Here is a 22,555-nt window from a genome sequence, read left to right as displayed (position 1 = left end):
AATTATGAACAAATTCCTCGTGGAAAAATTTGTATCCTTTATTAATTTTTTTATTTTTGGTGATGGAGTTTTCCTCCACGAGTCTTGAAACATCCGCAAATGTTATATTTGGCAGGTTAGTTAGTGCAGTTGTGTAAACTAGTCTCTGGTCCATTTTGCCGATTTTGCCGGGTGATGTATTACTTTGTTGACGCTTGACAGGAACTCCGCTTCCACAACGGTTACGTATTTCCGGTTTTTGTGAGAAAGGTCTATTGAACTGCCGGTATTTTGTGTGTGTGCAGAACTGTGCCACGATTCACACGAACAGTGTGAGAAACACGGACTTGAAGCGCTTTTGTATAGAAAAGTAAACTGCGTATTCGTTTTGGCCGATTGCAATGTATTTAGTTCAATAAAACCTGTAATGTAAGCGGTTATGGTTTTAGTTAATGATTTACCTCAGATATGAGCGAGTGAGCTTCAGTGCATTGCGCTCAGACTGCAGAGATGTGCTTGTGTAAAAATCAGGACGCAGTGAATAATTGATCAAAGTGCGGAGAAAAGTTGCGGTGATTGGTCAAAATTGCGAGTCGCACTGCATTTTCTGTAACGTCCGTGATAGTTCTGTCACAAAACGATACATATCCTCACACTTTTTAAGTGGGTATACGGAAATCCTTGTCCTTTCCTAGTGGGTAGGCCTATACGGCGACACGGATGACATCATTACACAGAATCGGTGGGAGAAAAACAGGACATTTTAAAAATGTTTTTTCTAGCCTGCCAAGAAAAAAACGGGAAAGGGTGGAAGGAAACTTGAAACTTCATTACATTTAGTAAATAATCCATTAAACAAGTTGCGATTTGAGGAGCGTAAACTAATATTTAACTTCAAGGACATGCCCATAATAAAGGACTTCTCATGAATACCCCCACTGGAACAGGTTTTCCCTGTAACTGAATATTACGCAACCCCAAAGTGAAACTCCGCCCATTCATTCATTCATTCCTTCATCCATATAGTGCCCCTTTGATGACATCACCTGGAATAACAGTGAGGACTCACGTCATGTGATTCTGGCAGCATAAATAGAGGATCAGAATCAATCTGAGAGACAGACTGCCTGAAAATACAGTTTATTTCAGCCAGACTTTGATCATCAGCACTGCAGCAATGTCAGAAATTTCATGTGGACAATGGAGCGAAGAGCAGCTTGTCGATTCAGAGCAGAGGTCATAAATCCTCTGCTTAATATCATTAATTCATCCTTGACATTAGGATATGTAGCCTACCGTAAACTTTTAAGTTGGCTATAGGCCTAATTAAACCACTTAAAAAAAACACAACTTGATCTTAAAAACCACTTCAGCTCTACTTGGGCAACTTATAAATGACTTACAACTGAACATTATTATAAAGTGTTACCCAATCTTGAATCAAAGGTCCAAACCATTTGTTAAAATTAAAGTTGTGGTACTTGACTGCTGTAGCAATGAATATAGACACAGTTTAGATGTTAGTAATTTGACCTGATGCACCACTCAGTTAATTTAAAGAAACAATAAAATAAAACCTGATAAGACTTTTACTGAGTGTAATTGAAAACAGTGCAGTGATTAAACCTAGCCATGGCTACACATGTTGACATGGTTTGACAGATATATTAAAGCAAAATCCCCATAAAAAAAGAAAACGGATAAAATCAAACTCTATACTACACCAAAGAAAACCCCAAAACCTATAGGCATGTATCGGCACACAAATCATTAGAGGATCATTGGCCATTTGAAACATCCTAAAATGTGAAATACACCAGTATAAAAACAATTGATTGCTTTTCCCTTTGTGTTCATTAAGTGATGCATTTTTTTAAAAAAGAACAAAAATCATTCCGGAGATCTCTATTAAAAACCATTAAAAACCAATCCTCTGCATCTGATCTTGGGCAGCATTAGAAAATCATTCTTGCCCTGGATATAAATGCCTTCTAGAATTTGTCAAGTTTGAAGACTGCACTTTCTCTATGAACAACATCTACAGGTAATTCTTGGGTATGATGGGGTCTCCGTACATGCAGTCCTCTTCAATGGCGAGATTGTAGTGACTCCCACTACCGCCCTCGAATGCACTGGTGACTATTCTGAGCCAGCCTTTCTCTCCCTAAATAACAAGAGCAGGACATAGATTCAACATCTTGATTTGTGTATAGCGATTCACCAGCATATCTTTTCAGGATTTGCGTACCCATGGCTCTCCCCAAGAGTTACGAACAATCCAGTATTCCACTCCACTCTCATCAACGCCCCAACCAGCTACAGATACGATGTGGTTTATTTCGGGATCCTGTACGTATTCCCAATACAAGCCACCAGTGTACGCATCAAGCTTCTCTGTTGCCCTAATACCACAACTACAAAGGCAAAATGTAAAATCTCCAAACGTTGGTTCAAATATAAGACCTAATAATACAAATCCAGTCTGTATACCTGATGGGTCCTCCAGAATAGATCTCAGCTTTCATCTGGTCCAGCCCATTGACTCTGCCATAGTCTCCAACTTTCCAGAGGGTGTAGTTCGTGATATTTTTGCACACGCCAAAGGTTGTGCAGGTTCCACACTGATTAAAGGGTTTACATTCTGGAAGAAAAAACAGAATAGCACATTAAATTATTACTGCAGGCCAATCATATTGACTGCATATCCAATCTAGCAAGATGCTTAAACCAGACAACATTTTTTACCCTGATCCTTGGCCTGGTAGTTGTTGCAGGTTTCATCAGGAATGCCGTTAGTCTTCGCATATTTCCACACTCCAGAATGATCTCCACCATGGCAGGAACCCGCACCGCCACAGTCAATCACGTTCTGGACAGAGAGATATGCAGGAGGCCATGCTGCTTTCCGCTTGATGTTGATACGATCTGACATAGAGAAATAAATCAATGACTTCGAAATTATGACTTGTTCATTGATCTGACGCAACCCGACACAACACCAACAGTATTAATTAATAACACATTAAGGAGTAGCCCTATTTTAAACAGGGTTTTAGCTACTAATGAGAAAAAAGGTTGCCTTTATAAGTGGAATGACATTGAATAGCTATGAGCAAATGCGTTCCTGAGAGGATTTTATGCAAGAACAAGAACGCAAGCCTTGGCGTAGAAAGAACAAAAAAGGTGGCAGCTTTTATTGAACATATTCTGATGGGTTATTATGGGGAATATGATGATTGATATCTTTCAATCATGTAATGCTCTGCAGAAGAGAGAAATTATTCTCACTGCTTCTCTTGTGAGAAGTGAATCTCAGTTATACTGATCCACAGCTTGTGATTGGCTGTTCCCTACTGATGTCACAGCTAAACGTCTGAACTCAGGATCAAAGCCTGAGTTGACAGAGAAAGCTGATGATCAGCATCATGGTTAGCCTGACGTGGTCATACTCAATTCTGAAACTGGGGTTGAAGCAACTATTATGTGATATATAGACCCATGAGTGCGAATTTTAGCAGGCATCCTTGCAAAAATAACACATTTTACCCCCCAAACACCATTTTTCCCCCGGAGAACCCTCCGAGAAGCTATTGTTTAGGGCTACCCTTGGCAACCCTGTCTGCACGCACGCTGAAAAAAACGATCTTTGCCGGTGTTGTAAAAAAATAAAATAATTTAATGATAAACAGAGTACTTACCCAACATGATCATCATCTTTGAGAGAAATTGTGAAGGTGAGTGACGATACAAACAAGCTCTCCGTTTAGGATTCAATTAAATATAATCCAAGCCCCTTTGATGACGTGATGATTACGTTACTGTTAATCATCTGTCCGTCATCGTCTAAAGCCCGCCCTGATGATTTCATTGGTCAGAACAGTTTCTGTTCGGGGATAATTTCTCCTCTATGGAGCGATGCCAGACCGAACTGCCCGACCTAAAAATATTGTGGGCGGGGCTAAGTTTGGCTGGCATCCAGGCTACATCATGGTAGCAACAAAGCCTGAATAGATTGGTTTGGTTTTGTCAAATCAAAACTAATCCTGTAACCCTGAGTTTGTTAAGCTACCATCATGGTACAGGCCCCAGGTTAGGATTAGTTATTATGTTGACAAGCGCGTGTGTTGTTTAAGACTTAGTTTAGAGACCACGATTAGAGAACTGCTTGCTAAAATTCATAAAGAAATATTAATGTTCATCATAGTTCAAATTGCAAGTTTCACCCACAGTCAGGTGATTGACACTATTGGTGCGAGACGCACTCGCAGTCGCAATCATGTCAGTTTATGATTTGTGTATAACTGATCGCATGGTTTTCGGTTAAAATGTCAAAATGATTGCATATTATTTGAAAAACATTTAAAAATTATTGCAATATCATAATTATTATTATTTTGTCAGCTTTATCACGGGATTATGATGAATAGGTCTATGCATGTTTTAACCAAGAGGGAAAAACGAGACATCCCGGGTGTCCTGAGACACAGTACAGTGCTCTTCTGTAAGGTGTACTGTATCATATAGCCTACCTTCTGACGTTCATATTTTGTTCTGTAACTGGAAAATAAGGGAAGCTCGCTTCACGTGTAGCCTACATGATCCGCATTATGAGGCGCTCACGCTTTTGTAAAGAGCGCGACATCTAGCCTACTGTTTGAATATTGATACAAATTTAACAGGAAGTGGTGTTATGACAAAATCAGTTTATTTATATCTCAGTCATGCCCCCATCTTTCTGCAAAATGCTTACTGTTTACTTTAACTGTAAAAAAGGGATTCTTTGATTCTTGTTTTGAAGGCATGAAATGAATGAAAAGAATTAAGGCTATATGTATTATTACTTTCATTTTACAGTTAAATTATTATTATTATGTAATCAGGGAGTTTTTTTATGTCAAAAGCACATTGTTCCAATATTAACTGACTACCTCTTTGCACTTCAATAAAAATATTATGACTTTATGATATTTGTCATATTGTTTTTGCTGTAGTTTTTAGGGGGTTATTTTCCTGTAAAGATAGAGATATATATCGTATATCGAGATATAGCAAAATATCGCCCAGCCCTTGGGTAAGTGCTATCTGGTAACCATTGTTTATATTTTAAATCACCAAAACAAACACGCCCCTACCCCCAAAAAGGGTCCCACCCCTATTTTGATAGCTCCACCCTAATCCAGGTCGAAAATTCAATGAAAAAGTTACCCCTTCCATCACAAAAACACAAACTTGTTCTCATGAACAACTCGATAGTACACAAGCCTCGACAGTCCAACTGACGACATATTACAATTATGACCAGATTAGAGTTAGCGATCACAAAAACACAAACTAGTTCTCATGAACAACTCGATAGTACACAAGCTAGTCCAACTAACGTCATATTACAATTATGACAGGATTAGGATTATATAGATTATGAAAAGAGGAAACAAACATATATTAGGAGCATAGTATCTTACTTGTAGGATTGTGACTTGTACTTTGTGAGCTGACGCTTGAAACAAACAGTGAGGAGATAGTTAGATGCTCCATACAGTGTGGAAATGAACAGGTCTTTATCATTGCTGAAGTGAGCCACAATACGATCGCAAATGGACAAACAAGTGAACATGACACACAAGCATATTCAAGCAAAAAACAGCATATATTAGTTCTCAGCTAATGTCCGTTATGTGTGTCTTGTGTTTTAAATAATGACGTTGAGCCTCTCTTCTCACCATCAAAAGTAGACACGCCCCTTATCTGCTGATTGGCTACAAGTTTGTTATTCCACTCAGCCCGAGTCCTTTTTCTAAAACGGTTTTGAAATAACACTTACCCCACCTTTAACATTTTAACAACATTTTCTCTCACCTGCCAAAGCACTAGTACTTCCATGTGCCCAGCACGAGCCGCAGTACTGGGGTATGTGTTGGTTGCGTGTGGTGCTGACGTAGTTGATGCCGTCTATGTTTCTCCAGTCCCATTCTTTGGGGGGATCTTTTAGATTCATATATTCATAAGGACGTGGTCCAGTCCTTAAGAATACAAGAAAAAGTTGTTCAGTCACCTACATACAGTAGATTCTTCATAAAACCACCGAAAGTACATTCATCATACATAGTATCAAGGGAGGAAAATTCAGGAAAAAACCTCATCCAGGCCATCTGTTCTGTGTTCACAACCAAAAATCTGAAATGAACCTTAAACCTCTCATGATGGCTACCTGTTCACCTCTTTGCTGTGTTTTTCTCATCATAATTTCATGTGATGAATTGCCATGGCATAAAAAGTGCTGATCAAAAAATGGGAAATCTGATTCACGCACTACGCTGGAAATCAAAAGGAAATTTGAGTGCATTGCATTGTGGGATACAGCGCTGTGGTTAATACTGCACCTACACTGTAACAAAATATTTAGAATAAAAGTTACCTGGTTGCCTTAAAATTTTGAGTTCATTGAAATTAAAATTGAGTTAATACAATGACAATTTTTTGAGATTCGACAACCTTAATTAAAATATTATTAAAAGATTTTGTAAGCATATTGGGTAATTGTGTGTGTTTTATTTCTGATGAAGCAGTGAAACATGCCAAATAGTGTTATTTTCATGATTTATCAATTTTTATGTGGTTCAGATACCATAATATTTTGAGTTTCTATTTATTAAACAAATTTCCTTCATTGTATCAACTCAAATTTTTAATTTCAATAAACTCAATTTTAAGGCAACCAGGTTACTTACTTTTTTTAAGTTAAACCAACAAAAAACAACCAATTTTTTTTACAGTGTATTAACAAATCTGTTCCAAGCAGAAAATTCTTATAAGATACACATTTTATACGACAAAAATAGTAAAAGTAGTAGTTTTTCTGAACATAGCTAGCCCATTTGAGCCAGGATTAAAAAAATAATAATATCATAATGTACCAACGCCCAGCTTGGCTAATATCTATCAGATGCCAGAGCACAATATTAAAAGGTTTTATTCTGTCATGATTTACTCACCCTCAAGATCTCACAAACCTGTTTGAATTTCTTTCTTTATTTTCCTGAGCACAAAAGATGATATTTTGAAGAATGTTGCTGACAATACAGTTGAGCGTAACCATTGACTTCCATAGAAAAAAATAGGCTACTGGTTTCCAGTTACCTATATTCTTCAACATATTTAACAGAAGAAAGAATCCCATACAGATTTGGAACAACACACGGGTGAGCAAATTGGTGACAGGAGTTTCATTTTGGGGTGAACTAACCCAAATTAACCGTGTTAAGCACAACAGGAAAATACATTAGCATGAAAAAACAATCACAGGAAATAATTAAAAATGTTTGCATTTTTCACAGCATGAGATTACGGAGAAAGTTTATTTTTTTGCTTACAGACCCAGAACAGATTTTTTTTTATTTTTTTTAATCTTTTTTAAAAGACATCTCAGTAACATTATTGCTGCCTTCACGAGCTATCGGAATTATCGTAAATTATTTGTCAAATTTTATTTGTGATATTATTTCACGTGAAAGCAGCATAGCAAGTCGCCTGACTCGATCCCTAAAACTCTAGTTAGGCAGCGCACTGGATTTTGAGACAGAGTTTCAGATTTCTTGCAGTAGGTTACTCGGGAATATAAATCACATCCTAAATCGTATAAAGTTTAGAAAGGTGATGATCTGTCATACTTCACTTCTTGTAGGGTTGTCCGCGGCTGGGGTCTGTAGCAGGGGTCATCCTCATTAAAATACTGTCCGGCGAAAACACCCGACAGAGTAAACAGAGAAAAGAGCAGCACGCGACCCATGTTGAATCTCAGGCGGTCGATCATGACCATCACTGAATCTGAGCTGCGGTTTGATCCTTCGGGTCTGCCAGGAGGAGGGGTGGAGAAATTATCGAAACTAACTCTTTTATTGGATATCTCCTAACGAAAAAAAAAAAGGTTTATAAATATTGTATATTTGTCAGATGCTCTCTCTCTCTCACACACACACACACACACACACACACACACACACACACACACACACACACACACACACACACACACATTTGCTACATTTAATTTGCTTCTATTCTCATTTATTTTAATACATCTCCTCATGGACTGAATATGGAGAGGCGGTTACTTTCAAGCCCATAAAATACTTTCAAAATGCACTAAATTACCCACATTAATGTTTGATTGTAATGTGTTAACTTAAAAGAACGTGTTTAAACATACATCATTCTATGTTCTCTTTAGAGTTTATTGCGTTTTTGAAACCTAATTAAAATAATACAAAGCGGAAAAAAATACTAAATGCATCACCATAAATAATGAGAGAATTAAATGACTTTGATTTAGTGACAATAAATGTCCATGATTTTATTGTTGCTGTGCTCCAGTTTTTTTCTTTTGAGTGGTGTGTGTGTTCGTACCCTTACTGATTATTTAAAGGTTAAACACATGAATAGTGCCAGTGTCACACACTTCAATGAAGAATGAATTACTCTTTTGACTCTAAAATTTCTTTAGAAACAGAATTCAGTCCATGCTGGTTTTTCTTCATTCTTTATGTCAAATTCTTATCTTGTGTCAATGGTGATTTCTAAAGAAGACAACTCAACAGATAATGTAACGATGGAATATTTAACGACAACATTTTTAATCTAATGTATTTCAATCGGAAGTAAAATTCGCCACGTTTTCTATGATGGGTAGATTTAGCGGTACGGTTAGCATAAGGGGATAAAATATACAGTTACAGTCAGGGCCGTGCACAGACATTTTGAGGGGCAGTGGCCAAAACCAAAAAAAGTGGCACTAAGGGGGTTGAGTATAAACTTAATATAGAGAATGAATAACAAACCTTTTCCAATACTGTAAATACAACTGTTAGGCTTTAATGCTCATTCAGTGTATGTTGATGTAATTATGCTTCCAAAAAGTTGATTCTGTGCTAATTTGATTTCTTTTTTTTTTGTTCTATTGGAGATTTAAGTAGCAAATGAGAATCACTAAAATTATTTAATATATTTTGAGACAAAGGTCTTGTTTATGATTTTTGTAAATCATATGCAACAGATTTACAATAACAGAATATGTAAAAGTATGGTGGGGTAAAAGGCATATTTAGCATGATAATTAACAGCTGACTGACTTTAACATTTGTTGACATGACATGGTTATGAGTCAGATGATTAATATATCATATTAAGTTGGGTGTCCACCTTAAAGATAATCCAGCCTGTCCTCCTCCGAAACACGATATAGGTCCATATAGGTCGTTTGTGCATGCAGCGTATTACGACCTATAGTCACGTTTTAAAAATGAAGCGCCCACTAGCTGTCTGATTAATAATGACAGTCTCGTTTTTCGGGTGTGTCGTCCTCAAATGAACTTTGACCGTAGTTGTCAATAAAAAAAATGAGATGACAGGAAGGAGTCACCCTGAACTTTGTAATCCAGGTGGGTTTTATTTTGTTCTTTTTAAATTATCATTCTGATTGTCTGCAATTCATGTGTAAGTGCAGTATGATGTTTACAAATCAGTTGCAAATGCCACCGAACGAACGCGATTTTAGTAACGTTAACTGTTGCTCAATCCTGTTAGTAAAAGCCAGGTGACCACAAAGCTTACCATGTTTTTACCACAGCAACTGTGCCCTTGTGAAAAAGTAGTGTGCTTAATTGTATTGAAAGTGTATTTTTTGTGCACTTAATATATTTAAAGTATATTTTTTAAAAACTGCACTTGTAGATAATATGATATAATTAAAATTAAGTGCCACTTAAGTGTACTTAAAGAGAATACACTTTAATGACAATATTTCTAAACACACTTAAGTACACTTTTTTAAAATTCACTTTGTAATAATATCTAATTAATTTGTATTTTTAAAAAGTACACTTTCATGACAATATTTATAAACACACTTTAGTACACTTATAATAAGTGTACTTTGTAATAATATATAATTAATTTGTACTTTAAAAAGTACACTTTCATGACGATATTTATAAACACACTTTAGTGTACTTTATGATAATATCTAATTAATTTGTATTTTTAAAAAGTACACTTTCATGACAATATTTATAAACACACTTTAGTACACTTATAATAAGTGTACTTTGTAATAATATATAATTAATTTGTACTTTAAAAAAGTACACTTTCATGACGATATTTATAAACACACTTTAGTGCACTTTTAATCAGTGCACTTTATAATAATATCTAATTAATTTGTACTTTAAAAAGTACACTTTCATGACGATATTTATAAACACACTTTAGTGTACTTTATGATAATATCTAATTAATTTGTATTTTTAAAAAGTACACTTTCATGACAATATTTATAAACACACTTTAGTACACTTATAATAAGTGTACTTTGTAATAATATATAATTAATTTGTACTTTAAAAAAGTACACTTTCATGACAATATTTATAAACACACTTTAGTACACTTATAATAAGTGCACTTTGTAATAATATATAATTAATTTGTACTTTTAAAAAGTACACTTTCATGACAATATTTATAAACCCACTTTAGTGCACTTTTAATAAGTGCGCTTTGTAATAATATCTAGTTAATTTTCACTTAAAGTACACTTGTATGACAATATTTATAAACACACTTAAGTGCGCTTTTTAAAAATGCACCTTGTAATAATGTCTACACCTAAATTTACTTAAACCATTTTAATTATGAGTTTGTTTCATAAAGTACACTTATTTTACTAATGACAAAGCACATGGAAAATAAATGATTTTTTTTTTTATTAGTTGTCCAAATTTACATTGATTAATGTATTTTTCTTCAAAATTTCACTCGCTTACACTCCAGTACAACATACTGTTGAAATGTTATAACTAGCTCCTATGAACTCAACTACAAGTGTCAGTTTTCTACATAATTTGACATTGTCAATCTTTGAGAGGAGTTGCCTAATGTACTGTAGGCTACTTTACATCTGTGTACAGAATAACCTACTTTCAATATTATGTTGTTGTATGGCGATTAAACGTCTCAGGTTACGTATGTAACCCTAGTTCCCTGAGGGAACGAGACGCTGCGTCGAAACGCTGTGAGAACGCCTCTGCGTTAATGCGTCGTGAAGCGCCTGTAGAACCATTCCATCGGAAAAAAGATCGATCGTCGGCGTGATGACGTCATCGACCGGAAGCTATAAAGCGTCCGTGAAAACAAACAGGAACTAACTTCTGATAAAGCCTGAAGTAAGTGATCACGGACACGCCGGGAGTATGGCAAAGCGACGCAGCATCTCGTTCCCTCAGGGAACTAGGGTTACATACGTAACCTGAGACGTTCCCTTTCGGGGAACTCGAGCTGCGTCGAAAGGCTGTGAGAACGCTTATACCCACAACGCCATAGGCCCAAGTGTCTCGTATGTGTGAAGCCGAAGCGCACACGGTTACGAGAGTACCTGCGCCCCAACAGTAGATGCCAGGTCTAGTTTGTAGAACCTGACGAAGGTTAATGGAGACGACCATCCGGCCGCGTTGCAAATATCATGGAGGGAAGCCCCCGACAAAAGTGCTTTCGAAGCAGCCATACCCCTGGTAGAATGCGCCCGGACAGCCAGTGGAGACGGCTGCCCGGCCGCCTCGTAAGCAAGTGAAATGGCCTCGACCACCCACTTGCTCATCCTCTGCTTAGATACTGGGGCCCCTTTCTTAGGGGGCCCGAAACAGACAAACAGCTGATCGGTTTTCCTCCACAGGGCAGCTCTGTGGACATAAGTATCTAGTGCTCTAACATGGCACAGCAGATTTAATCTTTCCTGGTCTGACGTCGTGAAAGGAGGAGGACAGAACGCTTGAAGAGTAATGGGGCCCCGTGGGCTCGTAGGAACCTTGGGGACATAACCCGGCCTGGGATGTAGAAAGGCTTTCACCATCCCCGGCGCAAACTCTAGACATGAGGGGCCTACAGACAGGGACTGAATATCTCCTATTCTTTTGAGAGATGAAATAGCCAAAAGGAATATAGTCTTGAGGGTGAGGAACTTGTCTGAAACCTCCTCCAAGGGTTCAAACGGAGGCTCGGACAAGCCCCGCAAAACAATGGCTAAGTCCCATGCTGGGACCCTCGAGTGCATAACAGGCCTCAACCTTAAAGTGCCACGGAGGAAACGTGTAATCAGAGGGTGTCTTCCCAAAGACACTCCACCCAAAGGGACGTGGAAGGCACCCAAGGCCGCCACGTACACCTTTATTGTGGAGGGGGTCAACCCTGCCGAGAACCTTGCCTGCAGAAACTCCAGCACTGTACCAACCGGGCAGTTAACTGGGTCCCACTGGCGTTCTCTACACCATGCTGAGAAAAGTTTCCATTTCAGAGCGTACAGTTTCCTCGTGGACGGAGCTCTGGAGTGGAGGATGGTCTCCACGACCTCGGCCGAGAGACCTTCCTCTATGAGCCTAGCCCCCTCAGAGGCCAGGCCCACAGTTTCCACATCTCTGGGCGTGGGTGCAGGAATCTCCCGCCCGCCTGAGAGAGTAGATCCCTCCTGGTCGGAATCTCCATCGGAGAGCCTTCCAGGAGAGATATCAGGTCCGAAAACCATACTCGGGTCGGCCAGTACGGAGCCACTAGACGTACCTGGGCCCCGTCCCGGCGTACCCTCTCCAGAACTCCTGGAAGCAAGACAATCGGGGGGAAGGCGTACAGAGGTAGCCTCGGCCACTCCTGTACCATGGCATCCAACCCCAGCGGGGCTGGATGGGTCAGAGAAAACCACTGCGGGCAGTGAGAATTCTCCGCCGAAGCAAATAGGTCTATTTCTGCTCTCCCATATACCTTCCATAGGAGCTCCACCACCTCTGGGTGGAGTCTCCATTCCCCGGGCCTCGGCCCCTGCCTCGACAGGCTGTCCGCTTCCTGATTCAGGACCCCCGGGATATATACTGCTCTGATCGACAGTAATTTCCCCTGGGCCCACAGGAGGATCCGATGTGCCAATTTGTCCAATGGACGGGACCTCAGACCCCCCTGATGATTTATATAGGCGACCACCGATGTGTTGTCTGACCTGACTAGCACATGGTGGCCCCTGAGGTCGGGCAGGAACTGTTTCAATGCAAGAAACACTGCGAGCATCTCTAGCCGATTTATGTGCCAGTGCCGCTGATGTTCCTGCCATAGACCCTGGGATGAGCGACCACTCATGGTCGCCCCCCAGCCCGTGAGAGAGGCATCTGTCGTTAGCGTTACGCGACGAACATGAGCCCCTAACACGGGACCCTGAGATAAAAACCCCGGGTTTTTCCACATGACCAGAGCACGTAGGCATCGCCGCGTTACTGTGATCGTGCGGAGCGGATTTCCCCTCAGGGAGAATCCTTTTGTCTTGAGCCACCACTGCAGTGGCCTCATGTACAGTAGGCCAAGAGGTATAACATTGGACGCTGCTGCCATGAGACCTAACAGTTTCTGGAACTGTTTCACAGTGACGGCCCGGCCTAGCTTCTGTTCTTTGACTGCTGCCAGGATCGATGCTATGCGTGTTGGCGATAATTGCGCCCGCATTATTACCGAGTCCCAGCTCACACCTAGAAAAGTGGTTCTCTGAGCCGGAGAAAGCACACTCTTCTTGGCGTTCAGCCTCAACCCCAACTTTGACATATGTGCGAGAACAGCATCTCGATGCTGAACTGCCATCTGCTCTGTATTCGCTAGAATCAGCCAGTCGTCGATATAATTCAGTATGCGGATGCCCTGCAGACGCAACGGCGCCAGAGCTGCATCCACACACTTGGTGAATGTGCGGGGTGACAGTGCTAGACCGAAAGGAAGTACTCGATATTGGTATGCCTCTCCCCCGAAGGCAAACCTGAGAAACTCCCTGTGATGTGGAAGGATGGAGACATGAAAATACTCATCTTTGAGGTCTATGGTGACAAACCAATCCTCTAGTTTGATCTGCGACACAATCTGTCTGAGTGTGTGCATCTTGAACTTGAGCTTGGCCACCGAGCGATTTAGTAGACGCAGATCTAATATCGGGCGTAAGCCCCCATCCTTCTTCGGCACGATGAAGTAACGGCTGTAAAACCCAGACTCCCTGCTGGGAGGGGGAACCCTCTCTATAGCCCCTTTTTGCAGGAGTGTCTGTACTTCCTGTGCCATTACCAGAGCCTGCTCCGGGCCCACCTCTGTAGGTAGGACACCGCTGAAAGGAGGTGGCCGACTTTTGAATTGAATGGCGTACCCCTTTTCTGTTATCTGCAGGACCCAATGAGATATATTTGATAGACGTTTCCACTCGTCTAGAATATCTACTAAGGGAACCAGCCTCTCGAGGCTGGCCTCTGGTGTACTTTGAGCAACAAGCACAGTGCCCTGAAGCGGCGAACCAGCAACCGACTGCGCCCCGGCATTGCGGCGGGGTTGGCAGCGCGGCCCCCAGAGGGTGCCGCAGGGAAACGGGTACCGTTGGCAGGGGTAAACACCGTTTCCCTACGGGGGAACCACCCTCAGCGTCCTGACGCTTCTGGCGTCAGGAACGCTTTGACGAGGCCTTCTTGGCGATCAGGACTGTCCTCAGATCAGCCCTGCCCCTCGAAGGCCTCGTCTGAGAGCGCCGCCCCTCGTCCCCGTGCTGAGGGGGAGTTCGAGTAGCGACGCTCTGCTTCTATTTTGCCCTGTGCGAGACGCTCGTACTCGGTTTGGGCTGCTTGATGTCAGCTGCTGCTGGATGGTGCAGGTGAGGGCAGAGATAAGGCAGTGCCCGTCTCTAACCCCTCTGCAACGTCCAATTGTGATCCCCACGACTGCAGCCTCCGCTCCGCCTCGGCGGCAGCGGGACCAGAGCCGCGGGGAATACGAGCCGAGGCACCCTCCTCGAAGAGTGCCCGGCGGGAGCGCAGCGTTCTCAGCGGTAGTCTTTCGCAATGCTCGCAAGCAGCCCCCTCGAGGGCTGCCTGGGCATGCTGCGCTCCCAAGCATGCAACACAGAGAGAGTGTGTATCCCCACCCGTGATGTAGCGTGGGCAGGGAGGAACACACTTCCTGAAATTGCTGCTTTCACTCGCCATTTCTATCTATTTATTTTCTCTTTTCTTTGTTAATATAGGAATATTTAACAAAAAGGGTGGAACATCTCTGATAATAGACAGACAAAAACACCAAATAGACAGACAGGTTCACACAGATCGCTTGCTGAAGGCTCAGAAGCTAGTTCCTGTTTGTTTTCACGGACGCTTTATAGCTTCCGGTCGATGACGTCATCACGCCGACGATCGATCTTTTTTCCGATGGAATGGTTCTACAGGCGCTTCACGACGCATTAACGCAGAGGCGTTCTCACAGCGTTTCGACGCAGCTCGAGTTCCCCGAAAGGGAACACACATTTAATTGCATTAATTGCAAGAAAAAGTTGAACAAATCTAAACCAAATTAATTTGCATTCAAATTCAGTTAAAATAGGCTACATTTCATTTTAATCAGACTCTAAACATGATTGACTTTTAGTTAGGTGAATGAGTCAAGTTCTCTGAAATACAGTCCAACTACACAGTGTGTTAGAACAACCTGAACAGAAATGAATAATTAATAAGTGATTTATAATCAACATTTAATGCACGAAATATCTTATTTTATATTTATACTTAATATTTCAATGCGCATGCGCCAAAAATACTACGTCATGATTTTGAAAAATGCGCGGTCCGCCATGATTGCGTCATCGCGATGCGTGAGGAAAATTAAGCTGAAGAGAACAGACAACAGAGGAGTGAACCGTTTGGATCATTACAGATGAGACGTTATATGCTACAAATAACGAGTCAAGTAAGTATATCTTGATATAAGCTCTCTTGATTTTACATTTTCACCGTAACATGGTAGCTCTCTATTACGGTGTAACGTTAGTTATTTAGTTTAATCGCAGATAGGATAGACGCACTATGGACTCGGGAGGTGCTTAACATTAATCATGTTTCCTATGTATTTATTGTATTATTCATATTCATGTATCTAAGATTGCATTATAATAATTTCTTAAATCGGAATGTGATCGCCGGTGTGGGCATGTTCAATGAATTTGTCTGCTGTAAATACAATATTTTAATCGAACTCCTACTTTTTAAATGGACAGAAGACATTTAACGTTATATACATTTATTCCATATATTAACTTAACGTATAACAACAACCAGTAATGAAATAATGATTTTAATATGTTCTTTTCTTTTTGCATTTGGAGAGTAAGATGTTAAAGTGTTTTTAATATTTTGTGCTTATTTTATTTTATTTTATTTTATTTTTTATTTTGTAGGATCAATACAGATGTGTTATTGGAGATCCAGTGCAAGCTGTGTTGAATCACAGAGCCATCTTGATGAGGTCAAGTTAATGTTAATTATGAATTTATGCCCAGCCATGACACAAGCTAAAACATTGCTATCAAGTCTTTAGCTTTTAAATGCTTTGCATCTTGTCCATTTGTAAGTAATACATTCCCACTTGTGCATTTACAGATCCCCTAATCATTATATATTTTACAGGCCACACACCCAAAGGAATGGAGCCGCAGCATTGCTGTGCCAGGCGTGGTAAATACAGGAACATCCTTCATGGAGATGGTGCGAGGTGAGCTGAAACTTGCAAGGCAAGATGAGGAAAAATGCAAGAATACTTTTCTCAATTTACATTGGTCTTGGGTTATTTATCTATATTTAAGTTATGTTTAATTCCCTGTAAAGTAGGAATAAAAACCATTATTAAAATGTTCTCTATTTTTAAAGTCCAGTGTCAGTGAAGATGATGTGCTCAGTGGGATACGTGAAGGAACCTCTCCAATCATTCTACCCTGATGACTGGGGTAATTCATCACATAGGGGATGCAGTTGTGGTCAAAAGCGTACACACACCATGCAGAATAAACTGCTTCATCAGGGCAGTACTAAATAAAAAAAGAGACAACATGCTCATTTTTATGATCCCTCTTATGGCTATTTCTTTTTTTTCTTATTTTTTTTCATACAGATACTGCTGTGTGAATATAAACTGTACATCTATCGTTTTAATTTAATTGAGCCAATTATAATAATGGATAGATCTGTTTTATAAAGAAGTTTTTTCTTTGCGTTTTCTTTTTCTTTCCTCAAGGTATATCTTTTTTTCTTTCCTGCCTCTTTGGAACATGTCCATTCACATCTACTGTGGAGAGATGGTGCGCCAGTTTCCTACTGTTGGAGAGCTTCTGGGACATTGACATAAACAGCACTTTCCAAACAACTTGAAAAGAGTTGGTGACAAACAATTTTGTGTGCCTTTGGAGTTCTTCAGTTTTTTTGTTTTTTGTTTTTTTTCATTCACTGTAATGCTGGAATAAGATTTTAGAATAAACCTTTTGGTCCTAATTTTGGTGCTAGTAAAGGTTTAAGAGCTTATAAGTTCAGTAACACTTTACAATAAGATCTAATTTGTTAACGTTATTTAATGTATTGACCAACATGATCTAATTGTGATCTAAAAGTGATTTCTTTTTATTTATTTATTTTATTAAATTTATTTATTAAATTTATTAAATTTTACAGTGTTTATTAATAGTTGTTGACCTTGCTTAATAAATTATAGTTCAAAGCTAGTTAATTAAATTTATAGTCATTGTTCATGCAAGTTAACAATGCATTAAATAATTAACATATACACCTTTTGATTTTAAGATTGCATTAATAATAGGGGTGTAACAGTACACAAAGCTGACAGTTCGGGGAGGAACACTAAATATAAAAATGCTTTTTTTAATTATTGGTTTACTGAACAAATTGTAATTGTCCTAAACTAAAGGTTTCTTAAAGAATTAAAAATATAATATAAAAAATATCTCTACTAATTATTATTATTATTACCTTTATTGAACCAGGAGAAAAACTCACTGAGATTAAAATGTCCTGTCCTGGCCAAGATAGGCAGCTGTGTTTGCATGTACAGTTATACATAAAAAGTCACATAAAAAACATAAAACATACAACCAGTCAAAACCAATTACACACCATTAATTTACTCTCAAAATTATGTAGTAAAATTTTAAAATGACTAAATGTCACCAGATCTTTTAGCTTCAACTCAGTCTGGAGCAAATTCCAATCTGAGGCTGCGACATTTTTGAAGGACGTTTTACCAAGCTTAACTCTAACAAAGGGCACACAAAGATTATAATTTGATTCAGAATGTAATATATAATTGCCTTGTTGTTTCTGTTTAATCAAACGACAAAGAATGCTGTATAGTGTAGACTATATAGGGAGGCCTTACTTGCACTTGCATTTTATGCAAACGTGTAAACTTCTCATGCATTAACTTATAAATCTAATTATAGGTTAGATTTTTTTCAGGTTTTCAGGTTAAGTAGAATATGATGAATATATAGGCTAATATAATGCATACATTTAGTGAAAGAGTTCATCTCTCTCGTGTTTTATCGACATCTTTCTGCTGTTGAAACACTGAACGATTACACAATGTGATACATTTTAGTAAGTTGTAATGTATCTGTAACAAAGTTCGATATAATGAGGAAGGAAGAGGACACGGGGTCGGCTGGACGGTTGATGCTTGTCTCTTTATTTTCTCTATAACTCATAAACACACACTCAGGTGTGGATTTACATAAACACGATCACACGATCACTTCCGGGTCGGCACTTCCGGCTTCCGGTTACTCAGTCTCTGTGGGGGTTTGGCATCAACCGTCCGATCTCTCTCTCTCCTCGATCTCCGGTTCCACCGATGTTTTATACCCTCTCAGCGCTCATTACTAGAACGAGAGACAGGTGTTATTAATCTGCTTCCAACCCACTCACTTACCGCTTGTCCCGCGGCTCTCTCTCCCGCTGCAGACCTCGCTGAACCACGCCCCCCTTGCCACATACCCCCACCGCCCGACTCAGGCCGGGGAGCCGTCCGGCCTGCAGCCCCCCCCCCCCCATTTCTGGAGAGGAAGTCGGCCACAGCCATCTGAGCACCCGGCCTGTGGACCACCTGGAACTTAAAAGGCTGAAGAGCTAGATACCAACGGGTGATCCGCGCGTTGGTATCCTTCATGCGGTGGAGCCATTGGAGAGGAGCGTGGTCCGAACACCTCTGTGGCCTTCGTGGCCTTCTACCTCTGCTCTCGATATTGTTCCTACCCAATTTTTTAAACAGGTATTTGATAGTGTTGGGGTCTGGATTCTAGAAATTATAAATAAGAGCCTTCTTTCTGGGTCTGTTCCTGCTTTTTGTAAACATGCTTTGGTTAAACCTCTGTTGAAAAAGCCAAACCTGGACACAACTGTCCTATCACATTTTAGGCCAATTTCTAACTTACCGTTTATTGCAAAAATTTTAGAGAAAGCTGTGTTTTTGCAATTAAATAGTTTTTTGGCCACTAACAGTATTCTAGAAAAATTCCAGTCTGGTTTTATGAAAAATCATAGTACTGAGTCTGCACTTCTAAGAGTACTGAATGATATTTTATTACTAGTTGATTCTGGGAACTCAGTAATTTTAGTACTCTTAGATTTGAGTGCAGCTTTCGATACAGTGGACCATAGCATTCTTTTATCACGCCTTGAAAAGTGTGTGGGAATCCAAGGAACTTCCCTGAGCTGGTTCAGATCTTATCTTAGTAATCGAACCTTTTCAGTAGGTATTGGTCATGCTACTTCATCTGTAGCATCTCTTACCTGTGGTGTTCCTCAAGGGTCTATTTTGGCTCCCATTTTATTTTCCCTTTACATGCTTCCACTAGGTTCAATTTTTAGGAAGCATGAAGTGTCTTTTCATTTGTATGCAGATGACACCCAAATCTATTTACCCCTAAAACATAATGACAAGCATGGCTTAGAAACATTGCTTGCATGCTTAGCGGATGTACAATCTTGGATGTCTTTGAATTTTTTGCATCTAAATGAGTGCAAGACTGAAGCAATTGTCTTTGGGCCTTCAGTTAAAAAAGGAAATCTAAATCTTAACTGTGGTAAACTAAACTCTTATATCAAACCAACGGTTAAAAATTTGGGAGTTGTTCTTGATCTGTCCCTTAAATTTGACAAACATATAAATTCGGTTGTAAAATCATGTTTTTTCCATCTTAAACTACTGTCTAAAGTCAGATCTTTTTTATCTTTAAAAGACCTCGAAAGAGTTATACATGCCTTTGTTTTATCTCGCTTGGACTATTGTAACTCTTTGTATATCGGATTACCTCAATCTTCGATTGCAAGGCTTCAGATGGTCCAAAATGCCGCGGCTAGGTTTTTAACTAAGGTTCGTAAACGCGAACACATTACTCCAGTATTAGCGTCTCTTAATTGGTTGCCAGTGCATTATAGAGTTGAATTTAAAATTTTGTTGTTTGTTTATAAGTCGTTAAATGGTTTGGCACCTGCATATCTGTCAGATATTTTGATTGTAAATAAGTCAGTTAGATGTTTGCGATCCTCAGACAGTATTACATTGGCATATCCTAGAACAAGATTGAAGTTGCGAGGTGACCGTGCGTTTTCAGTGGCTGGTCCTAGGTTATGGAACAGTCTTCCATTATCTGTGAGGTCTGCATCGTCGATATATGAATTTAAATCGAAGTTACAGTCTTACTTTTTAAATCAAGCATTCCATTCATTATAACTCATGGTTTCCTTTTAAGCTTAAATTTAGTGATGTATTGTTATTATTATTATTATTATTTTTTTAAATTATTATTATTATTATTTTTTTTAATTTCTCTTTTATTGTTGTGTTTATATTATTATTTATTATTCTTATTTTTATTACTGTTCTTTGTACAGCACAGTGGTCAACTTTTGTTGTGTTTATTTGTGCTTTATTAATAAATAAATGAAATGAAATGAAATGAAATGAATGAACAGAGGGTGAACTCCCGCCCCAGAAGGTAGTAGCGGAGGGTGAGAACGGCCCACCTGATGGCAAGGCACTCCTTTTCGATGGTGCTGTACTTAGCCTCTCTCTTCGAGAGCTTACGGCTAATGTACAGCACCGGCCGCTCTCCCCCCTCCACCTCCTGGGCCAGGACTGCGCCCAGCCCCCTGTCCGACGCGTCAGTCTGCAACAGAAAAGGGAGAGAAAAGTCAGGGGAGTGTAAAAGCGGCCCGCCACATAGAGCAGCCTTAACTCGGGTGAAGGCCTGCTGGCACGGCTCCGTCCATTGGACCGTATCTGGTAGCCCCTTTTTAGTAAGGTCAGTCAGAGGGCTGGTGAGGTCCGAATAATTTGGTATAAACCGTCTATAATATCCCGCCAGCCCCAAGAACTGCCTTACCTCCTTTTTGGTCTTGGGTCTCGGACAGGTTGCAATTGCGGCGGTCTTATCAATTTGGGGACGCACCTGCCCATGACCCAAGTGGAAGCCCAGATACCTTACCTCCACCCGCCCAATTGCACACTTCTTTGGATTGGCCGTGAGCCCCGCTCCCCTCAATGACCTCAAGACCGCCCGGACATGCTGCATATGCCGCTGCCAATCGTGACTGTAAATCACGATATCGTCCAGGTAGGCAGCAGCATATGCGGCATGGGGACGCAAAATCCTGTCCATGAGGCGCTGAAAGGTAGCGGGTGCCCCGAACAAGCCGAAGGGAAGCGTGACGAATTGGTGCAATCCGAACGGCGTGGTGAAGGCTGTCTTTTCTTTGGACAATGGAGACAAGGGGATCTGCCAATAGCCCTTCGTTAAGTCCAATGTCGAATAAAATCGAGCCGTGCCCAGCCGATCAAGCAACTCGTCAACCCGCGGCATTGGATACGCGTCGAATTTCGACACTGCGTTCACCTTGCGGTAGTCCACACAGAACCTGACCGAGCCGTCAGTTTTAGGAACCAAAACGATCGGGCTCGCCCAGTCACTGTTGGACTCCTCTATTACTCCCATATCGAGCATTGCCCCTAATTCTTCCTGAACTACTTTTTTCTTGTGTTCAGGTAAGCGATACGGCCGGCTGCGAACTACCACGCCCGGCTCGGTCTCGAGAGATCTTTAGAGAGATCAGTGATTTGGGACAGTGAGAGGTGATCTCCCCCAGGGGCCAGCGCGACCGATTGTGCTTTGATGCTCGCCTCTGGCCCGAGATCATCCTCTCCCCCGATCACCGTCGCCAACAACACTGATTCCACCTCATTCCATTTCTTAAGGAGATTGAGGTGGTATATTTGACGTGCCCCGTTCCTATCGGACCGTATCACTTCATAATCGAGGTCTCCAACCTGTCGTGCGACCTCAAACGGCCCCTGCCACTTCGACATTAATTTAGAGCTCGATGTAGGGAGTAATACGAGCACTTTCTCTCCCGGTGTAAATTTGCGTAGTCTTGTACCCCTGTTATATGACCGGCTTTGACGGTCCTGGGCTTGCAACAAATTCTCCCTAGATAGCCGCCCCAAGGTGTGGAGTTTTGTTCGCAAGTCCAGCACATATTGAATTTCGTTCTTGGCCAAAGAAGGCCCCTCCTCCCAAGTTTCTCGTAGGACGTCCAGCACCCCCCGGGGCTGCCGTCCGTAGAGAAGCTCGAAGGGGGAAAACCCCGTGGAGGCTTGCGGGACCTCTCGCACAGCGAATAAGAGGGGT

The 22,555-nt window shown here is 40.6% G+C and overlaps 1 protein-coding gene and 1 long non-coding RNA gene across 3 annotated transcripts; one reads left to right on the top strand and one right to left on the bottom strand.

Moving 5' to 3' along the window:
* Positions 1-2,017: 2,017 nt before the first annotated feature.
* On the bottom strand, positions 2,018-7,765 carry LOC137072089 (cathepsin Z-like). Of its 2 annotated transcripts, XM_067440308.1 has the most exons (7): positions 7,647-7,765; positions 6,165-6,173; positions 5,836-5,999; positions 2,725-2,904; positions 2,470-2,620; positions 2,228-2,393; positions 2,018-2,143 (listed from the first exon to the last, which is right to left on the bottom strand). In XM_067440308.1, the coding sequence occupies exons 1-7, from the start codon at positions 7,763-7,765 to the stop codon at positions 2,018-2,020; spliced, it is 915 nt and encodes a 304-aa protein (XP_067296409.1). The 2 variants fall into 2 exon arrangements, with proteins under 2 accessions (XP_067296409.1, XP_067296410.1); XM_067440309.1 differs by lacking the exon at positions 6,165-6,173.
* Positions 7,766-16,315: 8,550 nt separating this feature from the next.
* Positions 16,316-17,432, top strand: LOC137072088 (uncharacterized). Its single transcript, XR_010904619.1, has 3 exons — positions 16,316-16,575; positions 16,731-16,807; positions 17,095-17,432. It is a non-coding gene; the product is annotated as an uncharacterized lncRNA (long non-coding RNA).
* Positions 17,433-22,555: the final 5,123 nt, after the last annotated feature.

This window comes from Pseudorasbora parva, chromosome 3 (assembly GCF_024679245.1).
Source record: "Pseudorasbora parva isolate DD20220531a chromosome 3, ASM2467924v1, whole genome shotgun sequence".
NCBI classification, from domain to species: Eukaryota; Metazoa; Chordata; class Actinopteri; order Cypriniformes; family Gobionidae; genus Pseudorasbora; species Pseudorasbora parva.
This window is presented reverse-complemented; position numbering and strand designations above follow the sequence as displayed.

Excerpts from the sequence above, each read along its gene's own strand:
- LOC137072089 (XM_067440308.1), bottom strand. The coding sequence starts at position 7,765 with ATGGGTCGCGTGCTGCTCTTTTCTCTGTTTACTCTGTCGGGTGTTTTC. Across the intron at positions 2,621-2,724 it reads CTACCAGGCCAAGGATCAGG|AATGTAAACCCTTTAATCAG; the intron begins GTAAAAAATGTT and ends TTTTTCTTCCAG. Across the intron at positions 2,144-2,227 it reads ACTCTTGGGGAGAGCCATGG|GGAGAGAAAGGCTGGCTCAG; the intron begins GTACGCAAATCC and ends CTTGTTATTTAG.